At 53.0% G+C, this 16,135-nt stretch overlaps 6 protein-coding genes across 6 annotated transcripts; 3 read left to right on the top strand and 3 right to left on the bottom strand.

The window, feature by feature from the left end:
- The first annotated feature begins 55 nt into the window (after positions 1–55).
- COCSADRAFT_145203 (glycoside hydrolase family 62 protein) lies at positions 56–1,465 on the top strand. Its single transcript, XM_007703145.1, has 2 exons — positions 56–523; positions 589–1,465. The coding sequence occupies exons 1-2, from the start codon at positions 157–159 to the stop codon at positions 1,296–1,298; spliced, it is 1,077 nt and encodes a 358-aa protein (XP_007701335.1). The 5' UTR covers positions 56–156; the 3' UTR covers positions 1,299–1,465.
- A 1,295-nt stretch (positions 1,466–2,760) lies between these two features.
- On the bottom strand, positions 2,761–5,175 carry COCSADRAFT_337384 (uncharacterized protein). The gene has a single exon (XM_007703146.1). It carries the CDS (start codon positions 5,064–5,066, stop codon positions 2,856–2,858), a length of 2,211 nt encoding a protein of 736 aa, XP_007701336.1. The 5' UTR covers positions 5,067–5,175; the 3' UTR covers positions 2,761–2,855.
- A 1,407-nt stretch (positions 5,176–6,582) lies between these two features.
- COCSADRAFT_172474 (uncharacterized protein) lies at positions 6,583–8,024 on the bottom strand (the record flags this gene model as incomplete). Its single annotated transcript, XM_007703147.1, has 3 exons — positions 6,583–7,550; positions 7,604–7,943; positions 7,992–8,024. The coding sequence occupies 3 exons, from the start codon at positions 8,022–8,024 to the stop codon at positions 6,583–6,585; spliced, it is 1,341 nt and encodes a 446-aa protein (XP_007701337.1).
- Positions 8,025–8,226: 202 nt separating this feature from the next.
- On the top strand, positions 8,227–10,519 carry COCSADRAFT_120107 (uncharacterized protein). The gene is made up of 3 exons (XM_007703148.1): positions 8,227–8,786; positions 8,835–9,994; positions 10,050–10,519. The coding sequence occupies exons 1-3, from the start codon at positions 8,609–8,611 to the stop codon at positions 10,101–10,103; spliced, it is 1,392 nt and encodes a 463-aa protein (XP_007701338.1). The 5' UTR covers positions 8,227–8,608; the 3' UTR covers positions 10,104–10,519.
- Positions 10,520–10,653: 134 nt separating this feature from the next.
- On the top strand, positions 10,654–13,465 carry COCSADRAFT_93019 (uncharacterized protein; the record flags this gene model as incomplete). The annotated part of the gene is made up of 2 exons (XM_007703149.1): positions 10,654–11,008; positions 11,058–13,465. The coding sequence occupies 2 exons, from the start codon at positions 10,654–10,656 to the stop codon at positions 13,463–13,465; spliced, it is 2,763 nt and encodes a 920-aa protein (XP_007701339.1).
- Positions 13,466–13,498: 33 nt separating this feature from the next.
- COCSADRAFT_145213 (uncharacterized protein) lies at positions 13,499–16,115 on the bottom strand. Its single transcript, XM_007703150.1, has 2 exons — positions 15,122–16,115; positions 13,499–15,085 (listed from the first exon to the last, which is right to left on the bottom strand). Exons 1-2 carry the CDS (start codon positions 15,995–15,997, stop codon positions 13,652–13,654), a joined length of 2,310 nt encoding a protein of 769 aa, XP_007701340.1. The 5' UTR covers positions 15,998–16,115; the 3' UTR covers positions 13,499–13,651.
- Positions 16,116–16,135: the final 20 nt, after the last annotated feature.

Consider the following 16,135-nt stretch of genomic DNA (forward strand, 5'->3'; position numbering starts at 1 on the left):
CCATCTGCAAGAAGACTAATCCCCGGACCCACATAGGCATACCCCAGCTTTTCGTGCCCCGGGCAATCGACTACCGAGTATATAAAGGATCGACGAATTACTTTCTATCGACGTGAAAGTTGGATCATCGCCTACTGAAACAAGAACAAAGCAGCGATGCGCTCTTTCCTTCTCGCCGGCGCTGCCTTTGCAGCCTCAGTTCTAGCCCGCAGTCTCCCTCTGCATGAGCACGCTGCTCTCGAAACGCGCCAGAACACCGGCGGTCTCCCCAAAACCTTCACCTGGTCATCCAGCGGCGTCCTTGTGTCGCCCAAGCAGGACAGCCGTCAAATCCAGGGTATCAAGGACCCGACGATTATCCAGAATAACGGTGTATACCATGTCTTTGCCAGCACGGCCAAGGCAGAGGGCTACAACCTAGTCTACTTCAACTTTACCGATTTTAGCAGGGCCAACCAGGCACCATTCTTCTACCTCGACCAGTCAGGTATCGGCACAGGTTACCGTGCTGCTCCTCAAGTCTGTACGTTTTTCCCTCTTTGTCCTTCCCCAAAAAAATAGGTACATATGATACTAACTCCCCAAAAGTCTACTTCGCCCCCCAGAAGCTTTGGTACCTCGTCTACCAAAACGGCAATGCAGCATACAGCACCAACCCCGACATTTCCAACCCACGAGGCTGGACCGCCCCACAAGTCTTCTACCCCAACGGCACCCCCAAGACGATCCAAAATGGCCTAGGATCCACCGGCTTCTGGGTCGACATGTGGGTCATCTGCGACACCGCCCTCTGCCACCTGTACTCATCCGACGACAACGGCGGCCTCTACCGCAGCCAAACGCCCGTCTCCCAGTTCCCGCGCGGCATGAACGAGCCCGTTGTGACCCTCAAGGACAACAAGAACGACCTCTTCGAAGCCGCAACCGTCTACAACATTGCAAACACCAACACCTACCTCCTTGTTGTCGAGTGCATCGGCACCGGCAACTCACCCGGTGGTCTGCGCTACTTCCGCTCCTGGACTACGCAGTCGCTCACTAGCGACAAGTGGACTCCTCTTGCCGCCTCCCAGCAGACTCCCTTCCTTGGTGCCGCCAACACGCAGTTCCCCGGTGGACGCTGGTCCCAGAGCTTGTCGCACGGCGAGCTGATCCGCACGAATGTCGACCAGAGGCTGCAGGTTCGCCCGTGTGAGATGAGGTACCTGTACCAGGGTATTGATCCTAATGCTTCGGGAACGTACAATGCGCTGCCATGGAAGCTGGCGCTTGCTACCCAGACCAACTCCAAGTGTTAGATGGGTGATGCGGAAGGAGAAGGGAGGGAGGTGAAAGAAGGGAGGGGGAGAGTGTATATATGTAGTAGTGCCAGTTGGGCTGTTGCAAATGAGCAAACTGTGAATATCTACGTTGCCTGCTCTTGTTTCGTTGTCGATTGTGTGTTTGTCAGTTGTGAACATGCATGTGTACATCGTAAAAGTGATCCACATGTAATTGGAGTGTATTGACTATACGGTGGTTTTCTAAAGTGGCTCAGAATTAGTGAAGTTAGTGGTTAAGAAAGCTTCTTTGGCGCCAAAGCCTACAAACTCATTCCTGCAGGTTAGAAATTCGAAAGAAATTTAGTTCAAATACCAAAACGGTGTTCAAAATTCTAGGAGATTCTTTTTGGTTTCTAAGGACAGATATTTAAACTCTCAACCTTGCGGATTCCTTGGCATCGTGGTGAAAAAATTTTGGTGTCCCGAAGAAAACTCACTGCTCCATGTAGACGTAACATCAACTCACCCAGAAGATACAAGGTATTTGGCAAGAAGATAGTGACCAGTTACAGTCATCTGAAATCTTCCTCTTTGGTATTTCCTACATACAAGACAGGGAAAAAAAAGGAAGTCGCAAAGCACCGTTTTCACGCGGAACCTTATCGTACACTCCCCTAAACCTGACCCAATCCAACCCATGCCAAACACACACACAGTAAGGTGTTCATGTTTGCCTACCTTTGCCCACCTTCCCCCACCCCAGACAATGACAATCCGATGATACAAGGAAAATTTCAAACCAAGTTCTCCCATTGTCGACGCCCCCTACAACACCAACAAGGGAGTCTAGCCAGGTATTTCCACCAGAGCTCTCCCCCAAGTTCGGGTATTAGATTTTAACATATAAGGCAAAAGAGAAAAGGGGGAAAGGATGATTTTTCTCGAAGCCTTTCCCTCTTCCCGTCTTTTTAAAAAACACAAGGAAAAATAGAAAGGTCCCGTAGACCGAAATAACGCAACAGTGGTATAAACAAAGGAAAAAAAACAGAACAGTAAGGAAATAAGAGAGAAGGAAAATGAAAATGAAAAGAGAGAAAAGACAATCGCAAGGAAAGGAAAAAACCAGAGAGCAAAAACAGGTATGTTCAAGGTATCGAAGAGAGATATTTCGAACTTAATGTCATGTGGCGAATGAATATTTCAAACATTCACACACATACACACAGGTATAGTAAGTAAGATGCAGCATGTTTTCAAGCCACGAGAAATGTGTTCAAGCCCAAGCACCAGGCGAGGTTCATTCGTGAATATAACAGAGAGGAAAAAAAGGAAAAAAAAGAGAAATGAAAGAGAAAACGAGATGGAAAACATTTTGGAAACCAAAAGCGACAAGGCAGAGTAGAGACACCGGAGGGCCACGAAACACGCGCCTCTCAAAGTATGAAAGACTAAAAATCAGACAAACCCGAGTCGCTACGCCTAGACGCCGTCGCCAAACGCATATGAAAATAGTCGTGGACACATTTACGAGGTATAGTGCGAGGAGGAGGAGGAGGATGATGATGATGGTGAGTGGAGAGAGAATAATCAAGACTAAGTCCCAACGCTCTTCTTGCGGCTGAAGATGGCGCGAGTCCTGCTCTTGTCGCGAGTTTTCTTCTCAGAGTGGTCCTTGGTGGTAGAGCGGCCGGATCGGACTGAGCGCGCGTCCGAGGCAGAGGAACCGTCGTCCATGTATTTGTCCTTGTAGATCCAGCTGTTGCCAACCATGCTGACACCCTTGGCCTCAGCTGCGCGGTAGAATTTGGCAGCTATCTTCATGTTCTTTTTGCAGCCAACACCTTCAGCATAGCAGTAGCCGGCTTCGACGAGAGCATCTGCGTCGCCCCAGTTGCCGGCAATCTCGTAGCAACGGAGAGCAAGCGACTTATCCTGGGGGCATCCCCAGCCGTTACCGTAACATTTGCCAAGCTCGTAGATGGCTACTGCATACTGGGCGCGGTGCTTCTTCTTCTTCAACTGATCAGTAGGCTGGCCGTTCTTCGTCTGATCTTCGTCGTCGGCGATTTCCAGGTGTCCAGAGTCGACGGCGCGTCGCAGCCACTGCAGTGCTTCGGCCTTGTTCTCGCGCATACCCCAGCCATGTCGGCAAGCTAGGCCATACCAGAACATGGCTTCGGGAAGACCAGCGCGGGCTGCAAGACGGAGATGATAAGTGGATTTCAGGAGCTCGCCTGCTTCGTGAAGTTCGATGCCCATGTCGCAATGTTGTTGGGGAGTCAAGTCGCTAGTAGAGCCGGCAGTTCGAGGGCGGATTGTGCTGTTGCTAGATGTAAGAGAGGGCGCGCCGTGGTTAAAAGAACGCGGCGGCGACTCAGGTGAGGGTGGACGGGCCTGAGCCTGGTTGGCTTGTTTGGGCTGATCCCACTTAATTTGGCTGTTGAGGAAGTCCTCAACGCCGACAGACCGACGATCAACAGGCCTGCCGCGAGGAAGGTTGAACTTGGTATAAGTGTACGATGGTACCGGATTGTTAGTGAAATCGCCCGATCGTCGAAAGTCCTCGCTAGCCATGCTCACGGGTGTGTGGACGGTCTCGTTAGCGTAGTTTGCAAGGGGCGCATCGTTCGAATCTTGTTGTCGGAGTTGATTGTCAAAAGAGGGTCTCATGTACGCACTGTCGTCCGACGCCTGGCGTGACGGTCCGTCGGTGGACCTAACATCCAGCGATGGGCGTGAGCCTCCACGACTCATTGGTCTTGAGAAGTTGTAGGCTGGGCGTGGGAGGTTTGCGCTGCCGACAGAATAATCAGATGCTGCCGATGGTGATCGAGACATGTTCTGTGCCGCAGCAGGAGCGACGGGGGAATGGGCTCTAGACACGCTGGAGCTGGGAGACAGGTTACGGTTCTGGTGCAGAGAGTCGTATGATCCGCTCAACGACATGTCTTCAACCTCACCGTAGCAGTCACCCTGTACAGACCTGACGCTGGGTGACAGGCGTGGGGAGCGATTGGAGCGCAAAGAGCTGGATGATCGGGGTGGGTGCAGATTGGATCGGTTGTGCGGCGACTGATGCTGCGAGTCACCGGATGGTTTTCTTTGCGGGCTCAAGAACATTTGCGAGGTTGGAGCCGGGACATTGGGAGTGACGGGCGTGGCTTCGCGGAGTCCAAACTGAGGCTCGACAGATTCAGGTGAGTGGGACCTGGGAATATCAAAGTAGCCGCGGAGTGGAGTGGCAGGACTGGCCTCTGCGATAGTGGCCATAGGGCTCTGCAGAGGGCCGACGGCATACTGGGGCTCTAACTCATCGTTGCCGAACTGGGGGTAGCAAGACTTGTGCCTCTCCATGACTTCCTGGCGCGGAGACGGCTCGGGCCGTGGGGACTTGAATGAACCTGCATCTTCATTGGGCGAGTTGGCGGTCGAGTTTGAGAGAGAGGAAAAGTATCCAGGGCGGTTGCCAAACTCATTCTGGATGGTGAGAGGGGCCAATCGGCTGAGGCGACGGCCAGTCTTGTCCTGCTGCTCGAAGCGCTTTGCGAGCAGTCTGCCCTGGAGGGCGAGGGCGTCGAGGGGAGAGAGAGCGGGGGGCGCTTCGCCAGTGCGTGGGCTTGGTAGGTCAGATATGAGCGACAGATTGCTCATGCTGGCGCTGGCGGTGGCGATGTTGCCGAAACCAGAGCTGCTGTTGTTGGTGTTTGCGTAGAAGCCGGCGTTGTTAGAAGTAGAAGTGGTAGAAGGGTCAAACGACTGGGAGCGGAGGTCGAGGCCGCCCGGGCGCTGCTGCCGGTTTGCCATGGTATGTAAAGGCGGGAAGGAGTGAGCAGTGAGCAAAGGACAGGCAATTCAGCAGGGGTGGTGCATGGAATCGGCAGCAAAGGGCTGATGAGGCCGGGCTGTCATGCGCGCCGCCTCGAATCGGGCAAATCTAATAGGTAGTACTCTAGCAGGCTGGCGATGGCGATGGCGGCGGCTGTGCCTGCAGGGGAGGAGGAGCAGAGAGATGTGACGCGATCATGGACGGGCAGGACTCGAGGGCTCAGCGGGAGCAGCGCGAAGGAGCGGATACGACGGCGGCAGGCGTCGAGAAAGACCGGGCGGGAGGCGAGGGTGGTCTGGAGAGTCGGGGCGAGGGTGGGTATTGTAGTGTAGTGTATCTGGCAGTTGTTGCAGGGCAATAATAGCCAAACCTACACCTCCTGAAACCCGCGGTGGAGCCCGGTGCGAGAGTGGGAGCCAAAGCCGTCACCAATTGGGCGCGCTACTACGAATCGGCCCTGCATCGACAACGGTGTGGTCTCTGCGCCACCGTCGCCCCCCAGTCGCCGTGAAGCGTGACACGACGCCACCACAGCCGCCCTATACGGCCCTCACTATTGACATTTCGCGCCGCCTTCCCTATTGCTGCATGACCACGGCAATGTACTTGGGGTGTAGCGTGCAGTAGGCCGTCGTCTATACGATATGAGCATCATGATGCTATTTGCATCGCATACCGTCCCATCATGGTCAATTAACCACCTACACTACGACCACCACCACTGCCACTACTGCCACCACCATCAGGCCCCCATGCCGCACACAGTCTCACTCATTGCCAAACCCCCACCACCACACCTGCGACACGACACCCACGGCTCCGACTGCCTCGTTTCACTAGCACCACGCGTAGTCGCCCTTGGTCGGCTCGCGGCCGCTTTGGGCCACGGCCGCCAATAATCATTAGTACTGCAAAAATGCCGTCGTCGCACACTCCTTGCCGCTGCTCATTTGCTCCCGCGCACCCGAGGACCATGTCACGGTCCAGAACTTTTTTGCTCATTTAAATTGCTGCCCATCCTGCGAACCACTGTTCTTGCAACGCCCGATGTCGAGAGCTGAGATTTCTAGACAATAGCCCGTCTAAACTATACACAAGGGGCCCGGCTGTCACTGCTCGCCTCGCTACTAACCCACCACCTGTGCCTGCTTACCTGTGTCTGCTCACCTGTGCCTGCTTACTTGCTCCCTGCAGGGGCGCCGCCAAGCTCATCCCCTTCTCCAACCCGGGTTTCATTTCGCTGCTCCTCCAATGCTGAGGGAAACTCAATCCATCGCTCATCCGCCATTACCTAACACCGCGCACACATGCTGGAAAAAAAATAACAACACACGTGTGCGCTGCAATTTCACTGTCCACACCGGTGCCATGGCGCCCTGTAGCTCCCGCAAGCACAGTCCGACTATGACGTGGATAGTCATCAAACTTCCCTCCACACGCCATCTGCCATGCACCTGCATCCTGTCACCCCAGACTGTTCGTATGCCGTTCCGTCTAGGCGACCGCATCGACCTTCTCCCAGCACTGTAGTTGTACGCTGTCCTCTAGCCGCGGCTTGGATGCAGTGTCGAGAGCCACGCGCTTCAAGCCCATCATCCACCCTATGAGCCCACGAGGCACCCAGTTGCCCACCAGATCATACGTGACACTTCCACGCCCAACACGCCATACTTTTTGCGGTCTTCGCTGTGTGAGCGCATCGAACACGCCATTGTGTAGCTCCCGAACTGAGCTGCCGCTTTGGTTGAGCAGGCCGTGGCTCTGCGCGACGCGTGCTTGGGCCTCGAAATTGCTTGCGTATAACGCTCTCGTCGTTGCTGGCCAAGCATGTGGGCTGCCGATCGACCGCGACTGCACATGATGTTTGGGGCCCACGTTTGTCAGATCGAATGTTCCGAGATGAAATTGCAACACCTCGATGCCAAGGGTACCCAGCTCGCCTCTGAGCGACGCCAGGAACCCTTCGAGTGCGCTGACAATCGTCGTCTCCACGCTATGGAACGGCGGCCGCAATGACGCAATGATGCTCGGTGTGAGCATAAGGACGCGCGACTTGAATTCACACACTGTCGGCAGCAACGCTTGCGTCACTGCAATCGTGTTGAGCACTTTGGCGTTGAGCGCATCCGACCAGAGCTCAGGACTAACCGTCTCTACAGGGCCAGTAGGGTAAATCAAGTCAGGAACCAGAACAACACCGCGCAGATTAAGGTTATGCGGGGTTGCCCCGGAAAAGGCGACATGCGGTTTGGTGAGAAGCTCATTGAAACGCCTCATGGCCTCTTGTGTGCCCATTGTGTCGACTACGTCCAAGTGCAGTGGCCGCACGTCGGCCCTTGACTCGCCTAGAACTTGTTGCTCCTCGTCCATATTGGAGCATACAATGTATACAATGAAGCCGCGTCGCTCAAGATCGAGCGATAGCGATCGTACAATGGGCGAATTTGGCGGTCCGGCGAGGACTGTGCCTGTCAGCTCCGTCCTCCAACTAGGCTCGACTGTGTCGCATACTCACCTACAACTTCCATCCTCGCCCCATTGCCCGCTCGTTTTGCTCTGCGCTTACGGTTGTACCGCTTCTGCTCTTGCCATACCAAAAACCCTCCAGTCGCACAGAATGCAACAATGGCGGCCGTTAAAGCGCGGTGCCTGAGGACCCAGTCCTGGAGGCGATATAGGTAGGCGCCAGCAATGGGATGCGGGGGTGGAGGTGGTGGCCGCGGTCGCGCGCGCTCCGGAAGCCATGTCTCGGGGAGGCTCTTTTTAATATAGCCAGCTACATGTGCAAAATGCGCATCTGTTGCGTCCCATATTGATCCCGTGAAGTTGCGAACGTCTCTAGAGTACTCAGCCAGCTTTGTATACGTCAGCTAGGAGCAGATGGCGAATTCTGTCCTACTCACCACGCCGAGGACTTGCTGGTCGTTGTTCGACATGCTTTCGCAGGTTTCAGAACGTGGCCAAGTTCAAAAACAAACTTGTTCCAACAGGCGGTGCTTCAAACTTTGCAGAGGTCGCCTCCAGAGGTCGTCGCAAGCACGCAAATGCACTACGTCAAGCCAGCCAATGACTCGCGCAATCATCCTGGACACGGTCGCACGTGAGGGCCAGTGGCTTTTGCGCCACCGTTCTCTCTCTCGTGGACACGGTCCCTTTTATAGGCCTGCAGCTGCAGGCCTTATCTGCACTCGCTCGTGCTTCACATTCGCTTAGACAATAATAGGCTGTAAATAGCCGTGCCTGGTGGCACAGAATGACTCCGTCCGGCGCTATCGTCGTCGTCAACCACCAAGAGCAACGCGTGAACTGCTTACGTGGCTGTCGGTATCGTCAAGCCCTTTCCTAGCAATCTTGGCTTTTTTAATTCATCTGCTCCTTCGCCCCTTCAGGGGCTGTTTGCATTCACTTGATCAAGATTCGCTGCCAGCACAACGAAAGAGAGGACCCTGCGCTACATCCAAGGACGACCCATCAACAACCCAAAGTGCACGGTCTTGACTTGTAGGAACATCGCCACACGATGAGGGAAATTGATGCGCATTTCGATGCCTATGAGCACCTGAAACACCTTCCACGAGATGGCGAGGCGCTGCATACGCTCCGTAAGGCTGCGTCCATGGTCAAGCCCATGATGAGGAAACGAGGCTGGAAGGTTGGAATACTTGCCGAGTTCCTTCCTGACGAGCCTCAGCTGCTAGGTAGGAGGGCGGAAGCCGCCCCGAAATACTCGACTGACTAGCTCCCAGGCCTGAATATCAACCGCACAGAGAGAATCCTGATCCGGCTGAGATATCACTATGATTCCAGGCAGTTCCTGTCCCTGGAGCAAGTCACAGATACCTTACTGCATGAACTCTGCCACATAGTCATTGGCCCTCACAATGTCGACTTCAACAATCTCTGGAACGAACTTCGAGAGGAGCATCAGTCTCTTCTTATGAAGGGTTACACTGGTGAGGGATTCCTGACGCAAGGCCAAAAACTCGGCGGTAGACGCATACCGCTCGACGAGATGCGCCGCCAGGCTCGGATCGCTGCTGAGAAGCGACGGACGTCGACCGACGCCAATGCAGGAGGGCATCGCTTAGGCGGTTCGCGACCTACAGCACGCGGCGTTGATATGCGTAAGGTCATCGCAGACGCGGCCTCACGCAGAAACAGCATCACCGAAGGTTGTGCAAGCGGAAGTTCTGAGACTCAACGGCTAGTCAACCAGGTCAATCAGCAAGAGCAGGACAGATTTCGCACCACCGCTGAGCAAGATGATGCCAATGATTGGGCGATTGCTCAAGCCTTGCAAGATCTCATGTATGACGAGGAAATGCAGAGATTAGGCGCCCCGACTGGAAACGGTGGGCTAAGTTGGGATCCTCAAAACGGACTGCAGTTCGACAGTGCACCACCTTCCCCTAGCACCTCGCCAGCTCCACCAACTCAATTTCACCCTACACGCAGCACAACCTATCCTCTTCCAGGCCGACCTCTACCACGATCAACCGCGCAAACGTCATCAAAAGCACTAACACGTACCCCTTCAACATCCGCAAGGACACCCTCGCGCCTTATTTCGTACGATGAAGAGCAACGACGGAATAAGCGTCTTCCCCCTACACCACCGCGACCATCTCCGCCACAGCAGTCTGTCACGTTTCCCACTGACCCGAATAAGTGGGCGTGTCCGCAATGCACACTACACAACCCACTCGACTATCTTGCTTGTGGTGCCTGTGGCCTCGAACAGCCACCTCAGCCCATACCAGAACATAAACGCTTCGCATCATCATATACGGTACCTACTCTACCCAAACCACCGCCGCAGTCTGGACTGCGGGGGCAGGGTGCCACACCGTTTGAACCTGCAAGAGGTAGGATAGGCTGGAATTGTCTCGAGTGCGGGACCTTCATGGTAAGGTTATTCCTAGAATACAGTTTGTATGAATTGTGTTGCTGATTAATTACAGGAAAACCAATGGTGGACCTGTTCGCTTTGCGGAACGATGAAGTCGGACTCGTAGGGCATAAACAAAAGCGTTGTGATATTTACGCGAGGGGGCTTATGCAATCTGGATACAAATGTCCGGCATAAGATACGGATATCGTTTGACTGCGTGTTGGTGTACCCTGATAAACGACACACGTGTCAAATATTGTGCCACTTATTTTGGACAAGAGATGGCGCGGGTGTCTGCACTTGGTCTATGGACGATCTCATTGAAGATAATGACACATGACCTGGGGACAATGTTTGTTTACGATTGAACGCTGAATATGTTGTTTGGAGCGTGTTTATCGGAGCCACGAATATGTGAATATGACATATTTGTGAATAGACAAGCGCCAATTCTTTTTGTAGGTAGTCTCAACCTTGGAAAGGTATTTGAATACTTTACACGAGTGAAAGACATGTTCATGGACGTTCCTTCCTCACGAGTGCTCAGTCGTCACTGCCAAGCAGCCTTCACTTACATGAGCTCACCCTAGACATCCCAGTAACACCAAAGACTTTGCCCCGTTCAGCGGCAAACGAACACCCCGCGACAACCCTCGAAACATCTCTTCTTCAAAATGCCGTCGTTGAAGGACCTCAACTGCAGCATTGAACTATCGCAAACCCAACACGTATTACCAGAGTACGGTACCACTTACGGCGACGGCTTCGTAGAGACATTCGTGCCTGTACCCAACCAGCCGCAATCCTTCTCAATTCACCTCACATCCAACACATTCATCGCGCCGGGAATCGCCATCTTTGTCTACGTCGACGGCGTCTACCAGTGCAATCGCAACAGGCAAGATATCAAGCTCAGAAAACCGTCGGACAGTCGCTCTTTGGTGGACTTCAGGGTACGCCAAAAAGAGGAGAGACAGAAGGATGGGTCCATGATTGCGCGCGAATGGACTTTTGATAATTTGGATATTGGTGAGTTTCGATATGGTGTGCTTCCGTGACAGTGACTGACTAGTTGCAGCATCTGCGGATGATGCGTCAAACCTCCACCCACCGGCCGCTCTTGACAGCACAGGATGTATCGAAGTCGTGGTGCTGCGATGTGCTGGCAGTCGAGACGCGAAATCTGCTTTGGCGATCAACTTGGACGGCGCTGGTGACTGGCCTGACCATCGCTTTAGCTTAAGAGACTCACCAAGCTCCCACAATCGATCCACGTACGATGACCGCGGACCGTTTTTCAATATTTCCCACAATATATCTGGCCCACCAGCGCCTTGGGCGTCATATCGCGCGCCGTACGCCGAAACACTGCAGAGTCATGAGAGCTCCAAGACACATATTCAACACAACACTCTCCCTGTACGGGACAAACCTTCTAGAGTATCCATCACACGTCACTCAAAGTCCGGCTCTCGGTACTCGGAAGCGATCAGCCCGCGAACACGACACTTAGAAAGCCTTCCTCCTTCGGGGTTTCAATATGGCAGTGGACCTATTCCACCCGATAGAAAACTTACTCATCGCGGCAATAATAGGGCTACAACCCCGGAAACAAGTGGTGTTGATCCTGCGTGGCTGAAAAACGTATTGAAGGCGGCAGTCAAACAGGGTGTAGAGGAGTCACGACGGGCAGAAGCCCAGTCTGCACGACATGACAGAGATTCAGACCACACATCGCAGAAAGAAGACAAGACAAGCCAGGCCCCTGGTGCATGGCCAGAATCTCCACGCACTGGGCCTGTGCAGGTACCTCATTCCTTCAAGGCGTCACCATCCAAACGTAATAAGCGCAGTGACCGTGCATCAGATTGGGTTCAGTCACAAAGTGGGTGGGGCCAGCTTGAGACAAAGAGCAAAATGGGAGCCCACACAAATCAGAACGAAGAGCATTTGTGGGAGACAGAAACCTCCGGGTATGTCAATGAGTGGCGTTCCCACGAAGAAACTCCGTCAGATTCTTGGGATACTGATGAAACTTGGGAGACGAGTAGAGGAAGGGAGTGGAAGGATTCGAGCCAGTTGGAGATACCACTTGCCACAACTGCAGCTCCTCACTTTAATGCTCAGATAGCTTCCCGAGCATCTTCATATATACATCCTCGGCAGCGATCTACACATACATCAAGAAAGCATCAGTCACGTTCCAAGTCACGATCTAGACCTCGCAAGAGAGATAATGAAACTTTGTTGGAACGCAGAAGATGGGCAGGGAGTGCTTCACCCTCGTACTGTACTAGTTCGTCCAGCAGCTCAGACAACACGATACAACCGTCACATTCTCGAAGTCATATACACACTCCGCGAAAGAGATCAAAGAGTCGTGTCCGTTCCTCGAAGTCTACGCAATTTTATCATGAACGAACTTCTTCTCGGTATCCACTTTGTGCTGAAAACTTGAAGCGCATGGATTCTGAACAGATACATGCTCCTTCTACAATCACGCGAGTGATACCAGATGTTCAAAGTCGCCCAAATATCGCGCTCCCAACGCATAAACAGTCAAGACGAACAAGCGGACACGCTGATGCGGTTGCTTCTGCATCAGGAGTTCCAGCTTGGCCTGCGGCCGTAAAAAATACCAGTAGCATATTTCCAGCTCGATGTGCACCATCTGCGAAGGAATATACATGGAACACTATTGGTGCCGGTGAAAAGGATCGTCATTCCACAACCTCATCTACTTGGGGCAGCAACAGGGTGTATTCCTGGGCCATTGCCACGCCTCAAGATTCCACCTGGGAAACTGAAAAGCCCAAGACTCAATATAAGAACGCCTGGTACTCATCTTCCGATGACGACGATGGGGATATTAAATGGACTACTCCGCCTACTGATCGTAAGAACCCAGAACCTACAGGATGGCAGGGTGTTATCAAGCCGAACGCGCCATCCGGAACAAAAAAAGCGAAATCTAAGAAAAAGGACTCCTCGGCCCTTCAAGAGCTAAAAGGTGTCCTTGAAATGAGTTTGGGCAAAGAACAGAAAAACGACGGGATGAAGGGGAACAATGAGCCCCGGCCTGCTATTCAGGAAGAAAAGGACGAAAAGGACATGAAAAACAAGCAATCTGACCATACCACTACTCCCCGTCGCTACAAAAGTTCCAAATCCCCTACCAGGTCCCGAGCTCAACCTCCAAAACCCCACTGGTATTTTCCTCCACCACCTCCACCTGCATCCCTCTTGCCTTCTCCTTCGTTGCCATCCGCCATCACAGCCGCCGCAGCTTCTAAAAAGGGAACAGCGCACGTCGTCCGAACCAGCACACCCATTCCCTACGGCCATGCGATAGCGAGACCAGAGTATGTGGATAGCCTGGAGAAGCCGTATGCCGTGTTTCGATTCAAATACCGTAGTTTGGGTACATTGAAGAAGTTGGGAGTATTAGGGAATGATCTGGAAGAGGCAAAGAAGGTCTGGCAGTGAAAGGTAAGAATGTTTGTGAAGTAGAGAAATGGTAAAAGATTTGATTCACATAAACCCATGTATGTAAGTTAGAAGAAGGCACGACAAGTCAATCAAATAAAAAGCAAGTCATGAAATTCACATAGCCTCCCCCTCCCAAAAAAATACACATTACTCTACAAACTTGCCCCCATCCCCCACTTCTCCTCAAAAACAAAGCTCATCCCTCTCCTCACTCTCCTCAACCCACACTCTCTTCCTCCCACCCACTAACCCCCCCAAACTCCTCCTCCCCTTCCCCTTCCCCTTCTCCTTCGACCCAGACGCCACGGGCGTCCCACCAACCCCCTTCCAACACTGCTTCAACTGCTTAACGTGCGCCCTCCGATCAATCCTCGACGTAGACAACGAACCAGACCCACAACTGCTATTTCTCCTCTCCGCTGCTCTGGGCGTTTGAAACGTCGAGACGAAGAAGCTGGGAGAGTCGGTACTGGGTTCGCGTTTGATGCGGGGGGTTGTTGGGGGGAGGAGATCGTCGTTGTCGTTGGGAATGGTGGTGGTGGAGGATATGAGGTCTAAGGAGATGCTGCGTTTGCGAGATGGTGTTAGTGGTAGTGGTGGTGCGGGATGTGTGTGAGTGTTTCTGGGGTTTGACAGGTGGCGGGCGAGGGTTTGGGGTGTTTTGAAGGTGCGGTTGCAGATTTGGCAGAGGAGAGGCGAGGCTGTGGCTATAGGTGTAGGTGGTTGGTGGGGTGTGGAGTCGTTGGTATCATCGTTGACCATGGGTGTGTCTGGGATCGTTTCTGAGCGTCGAGTGAGTGCGGGTTCTTGTTGCGTGGTGAGTGCGGATGGTGATATTGGTTCAGGTTTTATATGGATTGATGTTTGGCGCGGGGGTGTGATGGTGGCTTCGTACATGGCTAGGCTTTCGAGTAGGTCTCGTTGTAAGTCGTCTTCGTCGATCATGGTTGTCGTTTCTATAGAGGGTATTATGCTGTCTTCTGGTAGGGCGTCTGGTATTTCTTCGTCGCAGGGAATTTCATGGTCTTCTCCTTCTCCCTCTTCTCCCTCGTTTTCCTCTTCTCCCTCTTCTTCTGCATCTGAACCAGCTAGAGACAGTAGTTCACGTTCGTCGTCGTCATAATATGCGCTAGAGGAAAAACCCTTGAAAGCTTGTGTTGGTTCGGTGGCTTCCCTATGACTGTCTTCATGTTCGGATGAGCTGGGAGTTGGCAGATGGTGGGACTGCGTCACAGGAGTCTCTACTTGCTCATCCAGTTCATTATCGGTGCCATGGGCGTTATCACTCGAGTCAGCTACAACTAGCGATTGCAGATGCAGGTTTTGATCCTTAATCACAGCCCATCGCCTGCTGATCGCACTTGCGGGCCAGTCTTTCCATTTTTCCTGGCTTTCCTTGATAGCAACCCATGATGAGTGGTCTATCATTTTTCTTCTGCTTATGTATGCGTCATCTTCTGGTGTGAAATGATATTTTCTAGTAGCACGAATGCGGCGTTTCTGAATCTCAACGCGCGGACTGGTACGGCGATGTGTAATGGGTGAGCTCTCCTGTAACCTTGCACGAGAAACTGAGGGAGCGGCTTCTTCGACCAGAGGGATCGATTCTGCTGATAGCTCTCCTTCATGCTCACGTGGTAACGAAGTAACGACTGGTTGGTCGGCTTGCTCAGCTGCCGCAGCTACTCTACGAGTGGGAATAGGGCTGGATTGAGCCACTGGATCCTGTCTTGGTGCAGCAGACAGAGGTGGGAAGAACCATTTTGGGTCCGTGGCGGGTGCGATCTTATCGGCTGTGGTGATCATCGGCGTAGTCGGTGGCGGAGCAACGCTTGCGAATGGAGTAGAAAAGTTGGGCGGCAGGAGACCGGACTGTGCCATAGCTTTCTGGATAACTTCACCAATTCCCTGTGTCAGAGTCATATAGAATGTAGCCTGCGCCTGCTGTCCGGCGGGAGTTTGTGGAAACTGAACAAGCGGTAGGAGGTTCGGGGTCGGATTTGGATTCGGCGTATTGGGAGGTTCCATTGTGTTGAATTGCGGTATTGAAGTCGCTGGGGTATTTGAATGCTGTGGAATTGACGGAATAATATCGCTGCGTGGGGAATGCGCATCTGGCATTCTGGTTTGTTGTCCGTCCAGTTCAGGCTCCTTATCTTTTGACTTCACCGGCTGCGTAGGTGCCAGTTCATCTTCCGAATTCTCCTCATCCTCCTCATCCTCCTCTTCACCCTTATTTCTCGACTCCTTCCCTACAGCCAAGCCGAGAGTGTCCAACAACATATTCTCCCTCCGACCGACCTGGCGCTTCAGTCTCCGCAAATGCCCTCTGTCCACCACGACTCTGTTGGTTGCCATATCAATTTCGTCGCTCATTGACTCATGCATGTTTCCATATTTCTCAAATATCGACTCGAGTCGGCCCTTGAATTTTTGTTGTTGTTTCTGCTTCGCCTTGATGTACTCGGCGTCCTCCTCATCCACTTCGACAGACTGCCAGATGCGCATGCGCTTCGCCGGTGGCTCCATGGTGTATGAATGCGCGCTTTAGGATGTGTGAGAAAGGAGCGGCGGCCTCGACCGAGGTACGATGGAGATGGTGGGCTGGTGAAGGGCGGGGGTTGTTTGCGAGGATTTGCGACGAAGCACTAATTGGTCCGACGCGAA

The sequence above is a fragment of the Bipolaris sorokiniana genome (genome assembly GCF_000338995.1).
Source record: "Bipolaris sorokiniana ND90Pr unplaced genomic scaffold COCSAscaffold_9, whole genome shotgun sequence".
NCBI lineage: Eukaryota > Fungi > Ascomycota > Dothideomycetes > Pleosporales > Pleosporaceae > Bipolaris > Bipolaris sorokiniana.